A 16,050-nucleotide genomic window follows, 5' to 3' on the forward strand; every position below is an offset into this window, starting at 1 on the left:
TACACTAATAGCCACATTTACTGGTAATGTTTTGAGAGTGAAGTGCTTATGGACAGGCTATAGAATTTTTTTTTTTCGCTTTCCATCCTTGGTTTTAGTCATGTAGATTTAAAACACACTCCTGGTGTCTGAAATTTCATGCCGTCAACAGTTCACTTGGATTAATGTCCTTAATTCCTTCATAAATTAAAAAACTTAATTTCATCTTGATGCTTGAAACAAATACCATATTCCCAGTTTCAGCAAGCCGTTCACTTTCTTAACTTCTGAACAATTTAAATAGTTCACGCTTAGTTTGCTATCTAGTAAGTTGTTACAGATTTTAACAAACTGAATTATTTGAAAAGTAAACTTCTATAACATGTCTGCCTTTCCCATGTTGAATTTAGTCCTGTTATATTCCCAATTTTTGGTTGAAATTGAGTGTTGCAATCTGGCTAGGGATTTGTATTTTCACTAACAGGGGCAAGCATTCAGCATCTTCCCAGAAAACTCTACGAAAAGGAAAGCTATTTTATTTGTTCTTTGGCCATGAAGCTCTGGAGTTACTCATGGGAACTTGAGCTGTCACTGAAACTCACAAAGTGAGTTAAAAGCAATTAGGATTTATATGCCTTTGTTACAGGAGTACAACCTCCCGAGGAAGTGTACAGGATTGTTAACAAACTGAATTTGACATCAAGCATCACAGGGAATATTAGTAGGAAATAACTGCAGATGTTGGTGTAAATCGATGGTAAACACAAAATGCTGGAGTAACTCAGCGGGACAGGCAGCATCTCTGGTGAGAAGGAATGGGTCACATTTCGGGTCGAGACCCTTCTTCAGACTGATGTCAGGGGAGTGGGCGGGTCAGAGATAGAATGCAGTCGGAGACAGTAAAACTGGTGGGAGAACTGGGGAGGGGAGGGGATGGAGAGAGAGGGAAAGCAAGGGCTATCTGAAGTTAGAGAAGTCAATGTTCATACCGCTGGGGTGCAAGCTACCCAAGCGAAATGTGAGGTGCTGTTCCTCTAATTTGCACTGGGCCTCACTTTGACAATGGAGGAGGCCCAGGACAGAAAGGTCAGATTGGGAATGGGAGGGACAGTTAAAGTGCTGAGCCACCGGGAGATCAGGTAGATTAAGGTGGGCTGCGCGGAGTTGTTCAGCGAAACGATCGCCGAGCCTGCGCTTGGTCGCGCCGATATACAGGAGTTGGCACCTGGAACAGTAGATGAGGTTGGAAGAGGTGCAAGTGAACCTCTGCCTCACCTGAAAAGACTGTTGGGGTCCTTGGATAGAGTCCTCCTTCCCAGTTCTCCCACCAGTCTTACTGTCTCCAACTACATTCTATCTCTGTCCTGCCCACACCCCTGACATCAGTCTGAAAAAGAGTCTTGACCCAAAACGTCACCCATTCCTTCTCTCCAGAGATGCTGCCTGTCCTGCTGAGTTACTCCAGCACTTTGAGATTTGTAATATAAAAAATCACGTGGTTAAAGTGCACACTGTCAGATTTTAATAAAAGCCAATCTTAGGACAGCTCGGTCAAAGAGATGGCTTGTAAGAATCTATGCGGGATAGTTATCAAATGCATGCGGGATAGTTATCTAAATCAACATGTAGAGGAACCAACGAGAGAGCAGGCTATTTTAGACTGGGTATTGAGTAATGAGGAAGGGTTAGTTAGCAGTCTTGTTGTACGTGCCCCCTTGGGCAAGAGTGACCATAATATGGTTGATTTCTTCATTAGGATGGAGAGTGACATTGTTAATTCAGAAACAATGGTTCTGAACTTAAAGAAAGGTAACGTTGAGGGTATGAAACGTGAATTGGCCAAGATTGACTGGCAATTAATTCTAAAAGGGTTGACGGTGGATATGCAATGGAAGACATTTAAAGACTGCATGGATGAACTACAAAAATTGTTCATCCCAGTTTGGCAAAAGAATAAATCGGGGAAGGTAGTGCATCCGTGGATAACAAGGGAAATCAGGGATAGTATCAAAGCGAAGGATGATGCGTACAAATTAGCTAGAAAAGGCAGCATACCAGAGGACTGGGAGAAATTCAGAGACCAGCAGAGGAGGACAAAGGGCTTAATTAGGAAAGGAAAAATAGATTATGAAAGAAAACTGGCAGGGAACATAAAAACTGACTGCAAAAGTTTTTATAGATATGTGAAAAGAAAGAAATTAGTTAAAACAAATGTAGGTCCCTTGCAGTCAGAAACAGGTGATTTGATCATGGGGAACAAGGATATGGCGGACCAATTGAATAACTACTTTGGTTCCGTCTTCACTAAGGAAGACATAAATAATATGCCGGAAATAGCAGGGGACCGCGGGTCAAAGGAGTTGGAGGAATTGAGTGAAATCCAGGTTAGTCGGGAAGTGGTGTTGGGTAAATTGAATGGATTAAAGGCCGATAAATCCCCAGGGCCAGATAGGCTGCATCCCAGAGTACTTAAGGAAGTAGCTCCAGAAATAGTGGATGCATTAGTAATAATCTTTCAAAACTCTTTAGATTCTGGAGTAGTTCTGAGGATTGGCGGGTAGCAAACGTAACCCCACTTTTTAAGAAGGGAGGGAGAGATAAAACGGGGAATTACAGACCAGTTAGTCTAACATCGGTAGTGGGGAAACTGCTAGAGTCAGTAATTAAAGATGGGACAGCAGCACATTTGGAAAGTGGTGAAATCATTGGACAAAGTCAGCATGGATTTACGAAAGGTAAATCATGTCTGACGAATCTTATAGAATTTTTCGAGGATGTAACTAGTAGCGTGGATGGGGAGAACCAGTGGATGTGGTGTATCTGGACTTCCAGAAGGCTTTCGACAAGGTCCTACATATGAGATTAGTATACAAACTTAAAGCACGCGGCATTGGGGGTTCAGTATTGATGTGGATAGAGAACTGGCTGGCAAACAGGAAGCAAAGAGTAGGAGTAAGCGGGTCCTTTTCACAATGGCGGGCAGTGACTAGTGGGGTACCGCAAGGCTCAGTGCTGGGACCCCAGCTATTTACAATATATATTAATGATCTGGATGAGGGAATTGAAGGCAATATCTCCAAGTTTGCGGATGACACTAAGCTGGGGAGCAGTGTTAGCTGTGAGGAGGATGCTAGGAGACTGCAAGGTGACTTGGATAGGCTGGGTGAGTGGGCAAATGTTTGGCAGATGCAGTATAATGTGGATAAATGTGAGGTTATCCATTTTGGTGGCAAAAACAGGAAAGCAGACTATTATCTAAATGGTGGCCGATTAGGAAAAGGGGAGATGCAGCGAGACCTGGGTGTCATGGTACACCAGTCATTGAAAGTAGGCATGCAGGTGCAGCAGGCAGTGAAGAAAGCGAATGGTATGTTAGCTTTCATAGCAAAAGGATTTGAGTATAGGAGCAGGGAGGTTCTACTGCAGTTGTACAGGGTCTTGGTGAGACCACACCTGGAGTATTGCGTACAGTTTTGGTCTCCAAATCTGAGGAAGGACATTATTGCCATAGAAGGCGTGCAGAGAAGGTTCACCAGACTGATTACTGGGATGTCAGGACTGTCTTATGAAGAAAGACTGGATAGACTTGGTTTGTACTCTCTAGAATTTAGGAGATTGAGAGGGGATCTTATAGAAACTTACAAAATTCTTAAGGGATTGGACAGGCTAGATGCAGGAAGATTGTTCCCGATGTTGGGGAGGTCCAGGACAAGGGGTCACAGCTTAAGGATAAGGGGGAAATCCTTTAAAACCGAGATGAGAAAAACTTTTTTCACACAGAGTGGTGAATCTCTGGAACTCTCTGCCACAGAGGGTAGTTGAGGCCAGTTCATTGGCTATATTTAAGAGGGAGTTAGATGTGGCCCTTGTGGCTAAAGGGGTCAGAGGGTATGGAGAGAAGGCAGGTACGGGATACTGAGTTGGATGATCAGCCATGATCATATTGAATGGCGGTGCAGGCTCGAAGGGCCGAATGGCCTATTCCTGCACCTAATTTCTATGTTTCTAATCTACTTGAATGGAGAAACAAACGAGCAGGAAGTATGGTTACCAATGGAGGGGCAAGGACACCTAGGGATTCTCAAATATCTAACAGGTTTGTCTTTGCTTTGCAGGGTTACGAAGGGCTTGTTGGTGGTGAGCAGTACTTGAAATTAGCAGAATGGGACAGCGTTTCCAATATCATCCAACTTGTAAGTAATAGACATCTCGTCATTCTGTTCCATAGGTCTTGCACAAGAAGATTCTGGTTTAGAAAATATAGTTAAATGTAATCCCTGCAGTCAAATATTTTTAAAATTTGTGTAAGATATGTGTTGTTCACTTTCACCTCTACTGTAAACCAGAGAGCAGACCTGTAGCTACAACACTAATCCTTGTCTGAGGAATCCACACTCAAATTTAAGATGAGTTACTCCTGTGAGATATTATACAAGTCTTGGTTACAGCCAAGCTTTCCAGCACTATCTTATCCACTTTTACTGCATCTTGGAGATCATATTTTGTACATTTGAAAGTATGATTGTACATACGTGGACATCTCTCTTAGTATCGCCACCTGATTGCAATCGCACCTTTCAAATTATGTTCTCTCTCCAACAATCAAACTGAGCCCAGGAACTTCTCAGAATTACACAGCATTCGTTGCTTAAATTGGCAGCATATCTTGAGGAAGGAAATTGTGGAGCAAAGGCACGGTTGCCTCAAATCAAACTGCTGAAGGCTGTGGCTGTCTTTAGACTCCATCCAGATGGGATGTTTTACTAACCATTTTCCAATAAGCTAACTTTGGCAGCCGTGCAGAATGTTTTTGCATAACTTGACCTATGACAGATACTGTAGCTGTCAGAAGCTGTAATCATTGGACAGTGAGTGAAATGACCTGTGAGTGCAGAAATCATTGTGATTAGTCTGATGTTCTCATAGTACAGGTGGTCTGCATGGTTAGCAGTTGGAGAATTTAACCCAGCTAAATGATGAAAGGGATGGGAGAAATAGTTCCTTGATGGTTGAGCTGAAATCTTGTTGGATTTCAGGTTGGATTTAAAAAAAAAAAATTTGAATTACTTGCTCACGTTTTTTTTAACCATATATGTTATAGGTATCCTTCTTTCTGTACAAATTGTCATCTATCTCTGCCCCAGGTTGCATTCATAGTGAAATTTCATCATTTTCACTTGTAGTGATGGAGTGCCATCAATGGTAAGATCGTTCTGTTTCTGGCATTGGTTGCTTGTGCCATTGCAACATTGTAGCAAATGGGGGATTTGTTTGGTGTTGGGTGCAGGAGGGATTTGGAGGTGGGTTGTGAGACAGAATGCTGCTTGTGGAACATGATGATTGTGTCTGCAACCCACTGCTGCTGCTTCCATTAACTGCAAATGGTTGGCTCATCATTTTATGCTAGAAACTATTCAATATAGAATAGTTAGCAAGCTTTATTTAACAAAAACATGATCAAAGCCATTCACACAATTGTTATTACCATGCCAATACATTTAATTAGTGCTGTTTATTGTTATTTGTTGCTTGGCCAGAGGAATCATTGTGCTCGGGAGATAATGGACAGATTGTGTTTATCGTAGTTTATTTGTAATTTCCGTTTTAATGTCTGTCCTGCTGCCTTTGGGCATCGTGTCTCAAATTAGCATGTATCTGTGTGGAATGATATCCAATCCCCATTGCTTGTCCAATCCAAACAGCTGCCTCTGTGAGACTTGCATCAACATGTCTGGAAAATGCTTTGAGATTCTTGGGGAAGGGGACAGTGGGGTGGGGATAGTTGGTGTGAGGGTGGGCAGTGTAAGACAATCATCACTTAAGGAGCATGCCAATATAGTCCATGGCTCCAGCCTCACATTCTAGTGCCAAAACCTGGAGGTTGACTACATTTAAAGGACTGTGAGGCTAAGACAGCATGTTGTCCAATTTGAACCTGTCTGAAAGATTTCTGGCATCAGCGTAGAAGAATCAAGAAGTAACCCTCCCCAATAAGGCACTCCATGGATGGACTTAAACTGTCAGAAATGGCCAGTGTGTTAACAAAAAATAATGGCATTAGAACGTACATTTGTTTAAGAGAGACAAAAATATTGTGTTGGCAAAATCAGTGAGTGGACTTTGACAGTATTATTAAACACTTGAACAGTGGTGGGAGGAATGCAGTAGGAATGCAGCTGTTGATAGTGGCCCGATCTAAAGTCTGAGCAATTAAAACAGCAAAGCCAGGGTTGAAAGGGCAGATCAGATAGAGGGAGGTGCATGGCAAAAGGGTGAGGAATCCAGAGGGAAAAGCAAACTTAAAATGTACACATTAAGAAAACAATAGTAGATGATCATTTTTTTTTTAAAGAAAATATTTTTTATACGTATGTACAGAAAGATATACATTTATTGAAGACAAGAAGGTTCAGAAAGAAAATTAAAGTAGATGTAGAAACTTGTCTCAAAATGGATTCTGAAACTGAGAAGTCACAAGCACACTGAACAAGCCTTCCAGTTATTCCATGAGAAACCCATGCTGCCTATTTAGGCTCCAGAATTGGTAGCGCAATCTGAGATGGTGATCAGTATCTTGCAAAAGATACTAGAGACTAGGCTTAATATAATCAAGACTAGCTTTTAACATCCATTGATTTCCTTTTGCATGAGCCTGATTAGCTTTCAATGCATCCTCAACAAATGAACATTCATACCCAAAGCCGTAGTAGCGCATGGGCAAGTCTCAGTAGAATCTTTCCTTTCTCTGGTGGACAGGGTGGAACTATCATTGGCAGTGCCCGGTGCAAGAGTTTCCGCACCCGAGAAGGACGCCTGGCAGCAGCTTACAACTTAGTCCAACATGGCATCAACAACCTGTGCGTGATTGGGGGTGATGGCAGTCTAACTGGGGCCAATATCTTCCGGGCTGAGTGGAGTGACCTGCTGGCAACTCTTGTTCAAGAGGGTAGGTGCTGCATCTATTATCTTGACTGCTACTAAAACCTGAAAAATGAATTGCCAGCTGAAAAATGTACTGGACTTTTCTAATATTAACTAGCAATTCTGCGCAGAATTACCAACATTTCTCAGTCTAAATCCAACAATTTTTTTTGTGATTGCCCCAGGCAATTAATCATTAGATGTTGGTATCATTGAGCACTGCTGGAGATAGTAACTTGAAGGGGTAGGAGAATCTGGGCAGCTTAATCCATACTCTCCATCACACCATCTGGATAACTGTGGGGGGAGGAATTTTATAATTTGAGGAACAGGGCATCTTGTAAACTAGATTGAGAGCTCCATATGTTTCTTGCTTACCTTGTGTAGAATGGGGGAACATTTTGAGGTGGCATGAAAGGATATTGAAGAGGGAGGGAGGGGGGCATCTGGTTTTATTCTGTATAGGGGCTATGTAAATACCAGAGTGCCAAATTATCCTATTTGGAGAGCACCAATTGCTCAGAGTAAATCAAAGGATGGGCTTCGGAGGACGGGACTTCTTGGATTATTATCTCTGGATTTTTCGCTTGAGAGATTGAATCATGGTGAAGTGGCCCGGGAAAGAGCAATTTCTTGTCATGGGACACTGGCAACAGTTTTGAGTTAGGAATGAACATGATTGAATGGATGGGCCGAATGGCCTAATTCTGCTTGTATCACTTACGACCTTATGCACATGAAGGTGTCCATTTGAACTGGATCATGATTGTTATCCAAGCAAAAAGGATAAAAAGACTGATATGGGTTCTTTAAACTAGTAAATGCTGGGGAGTGGAGCACACTACCTCACACAAATTGATGTCAGGTCAATTGTTAATTTTAAATCTGAGATTAACATTGGTGATAATGAAGGGCATTAATGGATATGGGAAAAAGGCAGGCATTTCAAATTGGGTCACAGACTAGCTATTATCTAGATGAATGGCAGAACAGGCCTGTTGCCTTGCTGAATTGGCCATTTATGTTCTTGCATTCCTCCAGTTCTCTGTTCTTTCTTGTGACAACAGCATGGTTGCACTGAGCTTAAAGTTAAACCTGTTGATTAGTGAGGAGGTCCATGCTGTGAGCAATCTTTTTGTAAGAATGTATGAGATAAGAGTAGAAATATGCCCTTCGTCCATTCATTAAGACTATTGCACATTTTCTACCTAAACTGAAATATCTTTCCCACGTCCTCTACATCCCTTGATTTCCATATAGAATCCAAATATTTGTTGTTTTGTGCCCGGCATATACTCAACATGACAATTCTCTGGACAAAGGCATTTTCCCCACCATACTTCATAGTGGGGAAAACTCTTTATTCTGATATTATAGGTTTCAGTCCAAAACTCCTTGGCCAGTTTCTACCCTTCTAAGCACTGCAAGAAAGTTGTCTGTTTTAATGAGATCATCCTTCAAATGTACATCTAGACTACTCAGTCTTTGCATCATCTCAGAAACTGCAGAGTGAATCTTTACATAATTCCCTGTGGAGCATGTATTGGTAAACAGACTAAAATTGTATAAAGTTCAACAGTTGCAACACATTCCCATGTAACTGGAACAATATGTTACTTATGTCCTCTAGTTCCTTTCTAATAATGCCCAACATTTAATTTGCCTTCCTAATTATCTGCCATATCTGCGAATTAACTTTCTGTGATGCATGTACAAGACTGATATTTTCCTGTCTTTTCTATTTTTCCGGTAAAGGTGATACCTTTGAATTATAGGATAATCTTAATCTGGGAACCAAGCAATTGCTAAATTTGAACTCTATCCCTGATGTGTAAACACCAACGTCAAGTCTTTGTGCACCAGATACATTTGTATTTCCTATTTGTCATTCAGGTAAAATCACTGAAGAGGTTTCCCAACAATATTCCCACTTGAACATTGTTGGGATGGTAGGATCAATTGATAATGACTTCTGTGGAACAGACATGACTATTGGTACAGACTCTGCCCTTCACAGGATCATGGAGGTGATTGATGCCATAACCACCACGGCACAGAGGTATGTCTTCTTTTGAACACGTTCAGTGGCAAGGGTTTGGGGATAGTTGCATGCTACACAATCTGCCTGATGTTACTGCAGTTATTTTGGGAAACAGGCTCCACTGAAGAAAAGGGAAATCATGAATCTCCATAAACTGTCAAGGTTTGAGCCAGGTGATAACCAGAGGTTTGTGTTGGAAGATGCCAAATAACTTTAGACACACTGCTTCTGGTGCTTTCTCCAATGACTCTCCTCTAACTATGGTGTTCATGTTTCCTTGCTGGAACCCACCAATATTTAGAGCGCGTGTGTACCTCAAAAAAATAGATCCTGATCCTAGTTGACTCGGAGTGTTATACAGCACAAAGACAGCTCTTTGGCCCAACTGATGTATGCTGACCAAGTTGCATATTTGCCCTCTCTCTCTCTGTTTTCTCTCTTCCTTTCCCCTTCCCTCTATGGATGTGTCTGCCTGTCTCTCAATACCTCTTCCCTTCTTTATTCCTCTTTCCCTTTCCTCCTTGCATTTGAATTGAAATAAGTTGAATTTCAATTGTAGCTTTTGCAATCTCAGCACATCTGTTAACAATAGTTAAATATTTTTTATCACAGATGTAAGATAGGACAAGCAACAATTCAGCCGAGTCTCGCCAATAAATACTGATAATGACTAATGTTACTGAAGTTGGTTAAGCTTCAATATTGGGGAGTTCACTGGGGAGAACTTGCCTGCTGTTCTTCCAAATACCTCTGGGACATCTTTTGAATAAATCTACAACCATCTGAACATTCCATCTGAAAGGTGATACCTCAGAAAGTGCAGTACATACTCAGTTCTGCGCCAAAATATCAGACAGGATTTTGTGCATTCAATCTCTGGCATGCTACATTGTGACTAGGACCCACACCCTACCTCTGTGCCAGGATGTCAAAGTATCTGAGTCAGGCTTTGAGCACAGATCAGTAGAATTAGTGTATAATACTTTGTATCCCATTATTTAATTTCTATACATCACAGATAGCAATCCATCTCTGTTAAGTTCAAGCACGGCACATTCAAAGTTAATTGTCACTAATAATAAAACATTGTTGGTGTAGCCAATCTATGGCAGTGAAGGGAGCTTCTATAAATTAGCTGGTTGAAATTAATTGGGGATATAGTTGTAAACACTGAGAATTTAATAATCCTATACTCAATTTGTTGCTTAGAAGTTGTGTACCTGGAAATTGGATTGTGTAACATTGGGAAAGGAAAACACATGATAACAATTTTGATTCTACTCGGAATAACTCACGTTGGTGACAATTTTGATATGAAACCACACCAATGGCAAAATTGGGTCCGACATTTAAGAATGACGTTCACAGCAGCTCAGTTCACTTTCCCAGCATCAAATGCACACTTAATGATGTCACTATTCATGCAATCTCTGCACCTATGACAAAATAAATTAGACTCCACTCATAGGAACAATCTCCCTTAGATTGCGCTGGGATTTACCAGCAGTGCTGTCTTTGCACTGGTACAGATAGTCATTGACTGCAATCCTGCCAATAGCACTTCCTTGTAGGCCCTGACTTCTTCATCAACAAAAAGGGCTTTCTCTTCCTATTGTGCAGCTGATAGTGGATCATGAGGATTTCCTCAAGAAGAATGCCATGTTTTTAGGAAACATGTGACTCCCTCCTCTTGTTGGAGTCTGCACTGCTGGTTGTTTTCAGCAGCCAACACTGCCCAGATCGATGGATCCCAGGAGTCCAGTGCTGCTCATTGAGGCTGCTTACACCACTGTACCCTCCAAACCTACCAGACAGATTTCCTCAATGTGAAATTCCATTAGCTGCATCAATTAGAGGGGCGTCTTGCACTAAGCACCCAGCAGTGTGGAGACTCATCGTAGGGCATGTTATCCTGCACAATCATGCAAACATAATGCAGATGAAGAACAGCAAGGAGAACCAGAATGAAGAGCATGGGGTAGCCCTTGAAGGAATGCAGGACCAAAAGGTCTAGAAGTAAGCTGCTTGCCAGTGAGTTGTCTCCAGTCATCACCTGGGCCATGAACATGCCATTTGGCTCTTTAAGCCTTCGCTGCCATTTAATACCACACCTCCCGGCTGAATGGAGGAGGTCAACGATGGGTTGCACAATGGGTTATGAGGAATTCCATTACAGAGACACTTTTCCCACAGAGCCTGAAAAATCTTGATCCTCAATTTAGGTTAATGCGTACTAGTGACATAGTACAGCAGTGATTGTGCACAATAATTCCTCTCATCCTGCTTTGCAGATTCATCTACGCTGAATATGTTACATGACCCAGTTACTTAAATGGATTGCTAGTACTCAGGATTTCTTGATGAACGGCACCTCGCTTCAAAAATTAATATTTCTACTCTGTAGTTACCAACAGTGGTCCAGAGCTTCAACACTGTAGCTTGCTGTTCAATGTTGTGGGTGTGAGGCTGTGAACATCATCACTGATTATATTTATATTTAAGAAGAAGATAGATGTTGAGATGCAAAAGATATCAAAGGCTTTGGGGAGAAATTAGGAATATGGCATTGAGATATCAGATCAGGCATAAGGGGGCATTAAATGAATGAGAAGGCTTAAAGAGCTGAATGGCCTGTTCCTGGTACAATTGTATTTTTCTATGGATTCTGGAGGATGTGCAGAAAGATAACATGAATGAGAGAAATAAAGTTTCTTGGACAAGAGTAAATATCAAGAGTTGGGAATTAATAAATTAATTACAATTATTTTTTAAACTTTTAATGCATTCTTCTTAATGAAGGAAATCCTCAGAATTGGGCAGTTCTGTATCAATGAAGATGAAAATTTCTTCCTGTTTCTCGAAAATCTGCTATTAAAATATTATAGGCAAATAAAGCAAGGGTTATGGGAAGGAATTTGAAGATTTCATTGAGGCCTCTGTGATATAATGGAAATATAAATGATCCATTTTTGGACTCGAATCATCATATTTTCATTTGCCTCTGCCTAAATGAATGGTCAGTTATACTAATCACTCTCTGTCTAAGAATGCCAGGCAGTGATGCATTGCTGCTTTCATGTTGGGGAAAACACAAACAGAATATAATTGTTTCGAGTTTGGCAGTGCGAAATCAAACCCTGGAATCCTCTAAGGACTCTAGAGTGTACAGGTCTTTCTGAGTCCTCACAAGAGGAAATATGTTTTTTTATATATCTAGTACAATTGCGCCTTAATCTTCCAGTCTCCGAGCAATGTTCTCCCTGTGTTTTTGAAAAATAATTCACAATAATTAGCTACATTGTCATAGATAAAAACATAATGCAGCAGGAACAAATCCTTGACTGCAATGACTGGCTAATGCAAGATACCAGTCCCCTTAATAGTCATCACCCTTAGATTCCAGGTAAAATGGGTTACTCTGTATTTATGACTTGGTTGTCCCCAAGAATTACTTGCTGAAGATAGCTCAGGAAGTCAAAGTCAATTTTATTCGTCACATACAGCCAAAGGTGCAGTGAAATGAATATCCCAGCAGCGATACACTTAATAAGAACACACAATACACAATAAGATTTAACACAAACATCCACCACAGCATTCTTCACTGTGGTGGAAGGCACAAAGTTCAGCCAGTCCTCCTTCCTTGTTCACCCTCGGTTGGGGCCATGAACCCTCCTTAGTCACCGCTACAGATGGCCGGATGCACAGGCCCTTTCGTCGAGATGATCTAAACTCCGACGTCGGCACGGTCAAACACACTCGGAGTGTTTTGCTTGGAGTATCCGAATCGGCACTTTCTTATCGGAGACCGCGGCTTCAGGATGTTGTAGGCTGGCGGTCGGAGCTCTTCTCCGGCGATCCCCGGCAAAGGATCCCAGGCTCCGGATGGTAAGTCCATGCCCCGCCCGCGGCTGCAAGCTCCGCAGACTGCGGCATCAGGATGTTATCGGCTGGCGGTCGGAGCTCTTATCCGGCGATCCCCGGCAGGGGATCCCAGACTCCGCGATGGAAAGTCCACGCCACGCCTGCGGTTGGAAGCTCCGCAGACCACGGCTTCAGGATGTCGTCGTCCGCGGGCCTGCGATCGGATCACTCCTCTCTGGCAACCCCCGGCAAGGGTTTGCCCACTCCGCGATGGAAAAAGTCCACGCTGCGCCTACTGCTGATGCTCTGAGCCCAACTCCAGGAAAGCTGTTAGGCCGCGAGAGGGGAGGCTGAGAAGCGACATGGAAAAAGTCGCCTCTCCATCGAGGGTGACTGAAGAACGGTTTCCCCACCCACCACCCCCACCGAGAAACACCCAAAATAAACACTTAGACAAACCAAAAGAAAAAGACACGCTGCTAGCAGGGCATCCGACTCGCAGCACCCCCACCGACCCCAAATACAGGATTGAAAGAATTCTTAGAACCTTAGTGAAACACATTATTGGAGGACTTCTATGCATAAGCAAGACCCTATGGGGACAGCAATTCGTTTGCTCCAAATTATGTATCTATGTAACAACTTTTACTAATAATCAAACTTTCTTGAAACACTTCCACATTGTGATTTGAACTTAAATTCTCTTTATTGGTAAGGCCTCAATTGACTTAGTATTGTGCCATTGTGACAGCGTGTTGCATTCATTCCCACCATAGCCATTTATGTGGTTGAGCTACATTGCTAATAATGTGCTGAAATGTGTTTATTTGACATGCATTAACTGACCCATGACTGGGCGATAGAAAGGATTTTACTCTTGGCTCTTGCACCTGAGAGGCAGGATTCAAACTGGTAAATGAACTTTGTCTTGCAGTAATAAAGTTATTTTCACTCCACAGTCACCAACGGACCTTTGTGCTTGAAGTCATGGGCAGGCATTGTGGGTAGGTGGCAATTTATTTTTTTATTTCAATACTTAATCTAAAAGTTAATAATTCAAGAATATTATTTGAAGTCATCAAGTTTTCAGAACAATGCCGTAAAGTAATTAAGAGCTCATGAAATCCTTTGGAAGTATTGCCACGATAGTAATAGAGGAAATGGGATGGTCACTGTTAAGTGTGACATATAATTAAGATATATGATGTCTTGTGCAATGGTACACATGCGCAGGAGAGACTCAAGGTGGCGGCCTGGAATAAAAAAGCTTGTTCGTTTACTCCCGTGTTCGAGTATTAATTAAAGCCATTCCAAGCAACAAATACACAACAATTGGCGACGAGGATAAAAGAACAGAAAAGAAAAGGACGGTCAAGAAAAAGAAAAAAAGTTAAAAAAGAGGTTGTATTTGGAGACAAAGTGGAACAGCACCAAGCAAAAAGATTTGGCGCCAAATGGTTTTGAATTGGAAGCTAGAAGCCTAACCAGCAGGACAGCGACAGTGTCAACTTACCTGGAATGTTTTCCAGGGCTGTGCAGCCCACAGCCAGGCCCAAGCAGCCGGCGCCGACTTCGGGTGAGTTCCTGGGCTGTGAAGCTCACGGCCAGGCTCAGTAGCCGCCACCGACGTCGGGTTAGTACCGTGTAGCCCACGGACAGGTCCAGCGACGACAGCCGAGTCTTCAGTCCGGCTGGGAGCAAAGTCAGCCCGGTCGAGAGATGGCCGCGAGCGGAGTCAGCCCGGACGTGAGAGAAAGTCAGGCCGAGAGAGAGGCGGGTCTGGCCTCGAGAAAAGAGGGTCTGGCCGCGCGACAGAAGCGGACCGGCCGAGTGAGAAAGCGGACAGGCCGAGAGAGAAAACCCGCCCCGCGAGAGAAGCGGTGATACAGCACTTCGCCAGCCCCCGCCGGAAGACACAGTCCCGGCGGGCGGAGCAGCTGGGGCCAGCAGCAGCTAGGCCAGGCCGTGGAGCTAGCAATGAGCAGAGCAACGGGGGTCAGCAGAGCGAGGCTGCGCCGTGGAGCCAACAGGCAGGCAAGTCGGCGGAGCAGTGGGCCAGCGGCAGCAACGGCACGGACAGTAGCAACAGTGACGGTGGGGACAGCCCGAGAGTCGCGGAGGCACCGGAGTCCATAGGCAAACAAGCTGGACCGGTGAATTCTTTCACAGTAAAAGCGGGACTGTTTGGATGTAATGCATTGTTCACTGTTAATAGTAAATCTGTGTGTCTAGCAGGAATATGGTTTAAAATGTTCTAGTTGGCTATTAACATGAAATGTTGGTTTATTAGTATAAATCTATTATTATAAGAATTAGTAATAGTCAGTGGGCTGGATAATTTCTTAGAATGTAAAAGGATTAAGTCCAGGGCAGAAAACACAGTGAGAGAACAGAATACAGTGCACCTGAATAGCAACAGGGTAGCATGGCTTTTCAAATTGTAGGAAAGTTGCCCCAGTTAGATTCTGGGTGTAATTTTGAGAAATGGACCGAAGTCTTGAAGGCTTGTTTCATTTCCAATGATATCACTGCAGAGGAGAAGAAGAGAGCATGGTTCATATTAGGCTTAGGAAGAGAGGGTTATCACACCTTACGTACGTTGCTGTGGCCAGCAAAGCCCACGGATAAAACATACGAGGATTGGAAGGAGGCATTAATGGCTCATTACTCGCCAAAACCTCCAAGAGTATCCAGAGGCAAGAAGCTTGAATTAAAGAGAGCAGAGAGTCCCTCAAAGGACAAACGTCAAGTGCAAAGGGATAAAAGTCAAGTGCAATGGGGAAAAAAGTCAAATGCAAAAGGACATTGCCATCCAGAGGGCAACCCTAACTATTCAAGCTGCATACAGGGGTATGAAGGTACGGAGAGAGAACCGGAACAAACAGAAGGCAGCAATGGTAATACAAGCAGCATTTAGAATGCACAGAGTATACCGCCCATACAGGGCAATGAGATTGGCAACTATAATATTACAAACCCATTATAGGGCACACCTTCAAATGGAAAGTAATCGCAAAACTTACATGAAGGTAGGCAGCAGCGTTGTACTGCTTCAGGCTGTCTACCTGAAATGGTTGTTCGAAAGCAATTGTGGTGCATGCACAAATCTGCCAAGGTCATACAGATTTATTGTCAGATGCATAAACAGCGTCAGTATTTCAAGGAACTACGCTGGTCTGCCATTGCGGTACAGCAACGATACAGAGCTTGCCAGATAAGAGATGTCCACGTGAGACATTATAACA

At 42.9% G+C, this 16,050-nt stretch overlaps 1 protein-coding gene across 1 annotated transcript in view; it reads left to right on the forward strand.

The window, feature by feature from the left end:
* pfkl (phosphofructokinase, liver type) overlaps positions 1 to 16,050 on the forward strand; it is a 60,938-nt gene that overhangs the window by 17,918 nt on the left and 26,970 nt on the right. The window contains exons 3-6 of the mRNA XM_033024340.1: positions 4,095 to 4,172; positions 6,736 to 6,925; positions 8,794 to 8,959; positions 13,765 to 13,809. Of these exons, the coding sequence (XP_032880231.1) occupies positions 4,095 to 4,172; positions 6,736 to 6,925; positions 8,794 to 8,959; positions 13,765 to 13,809 (479 nt within the window). The remainder of the gene's footprint in view (positions 1 to 4,094; positions 4,173 to 6,735; positions 6,926 to 8,793; positions 8,960 to 13,764; positions 13,810 to 16,050) is intronic.

The sequence above is a fragment of the Amblyraja radiata genome, chromosome 7 (genome assembly GCF_010909765.2).
Source record: "Amblyraja radiata isolate CabotCenter1 chromosome 7, sAmbRad1.1.pri, whole genome shotgun sequence".
Taxonomy (NCBI): Eukaryota; Metazoa; Chordata; class Chondrichthyes; order Rajiformes; family Rajidae; genus Amblyraja; species Amblyraja radiata.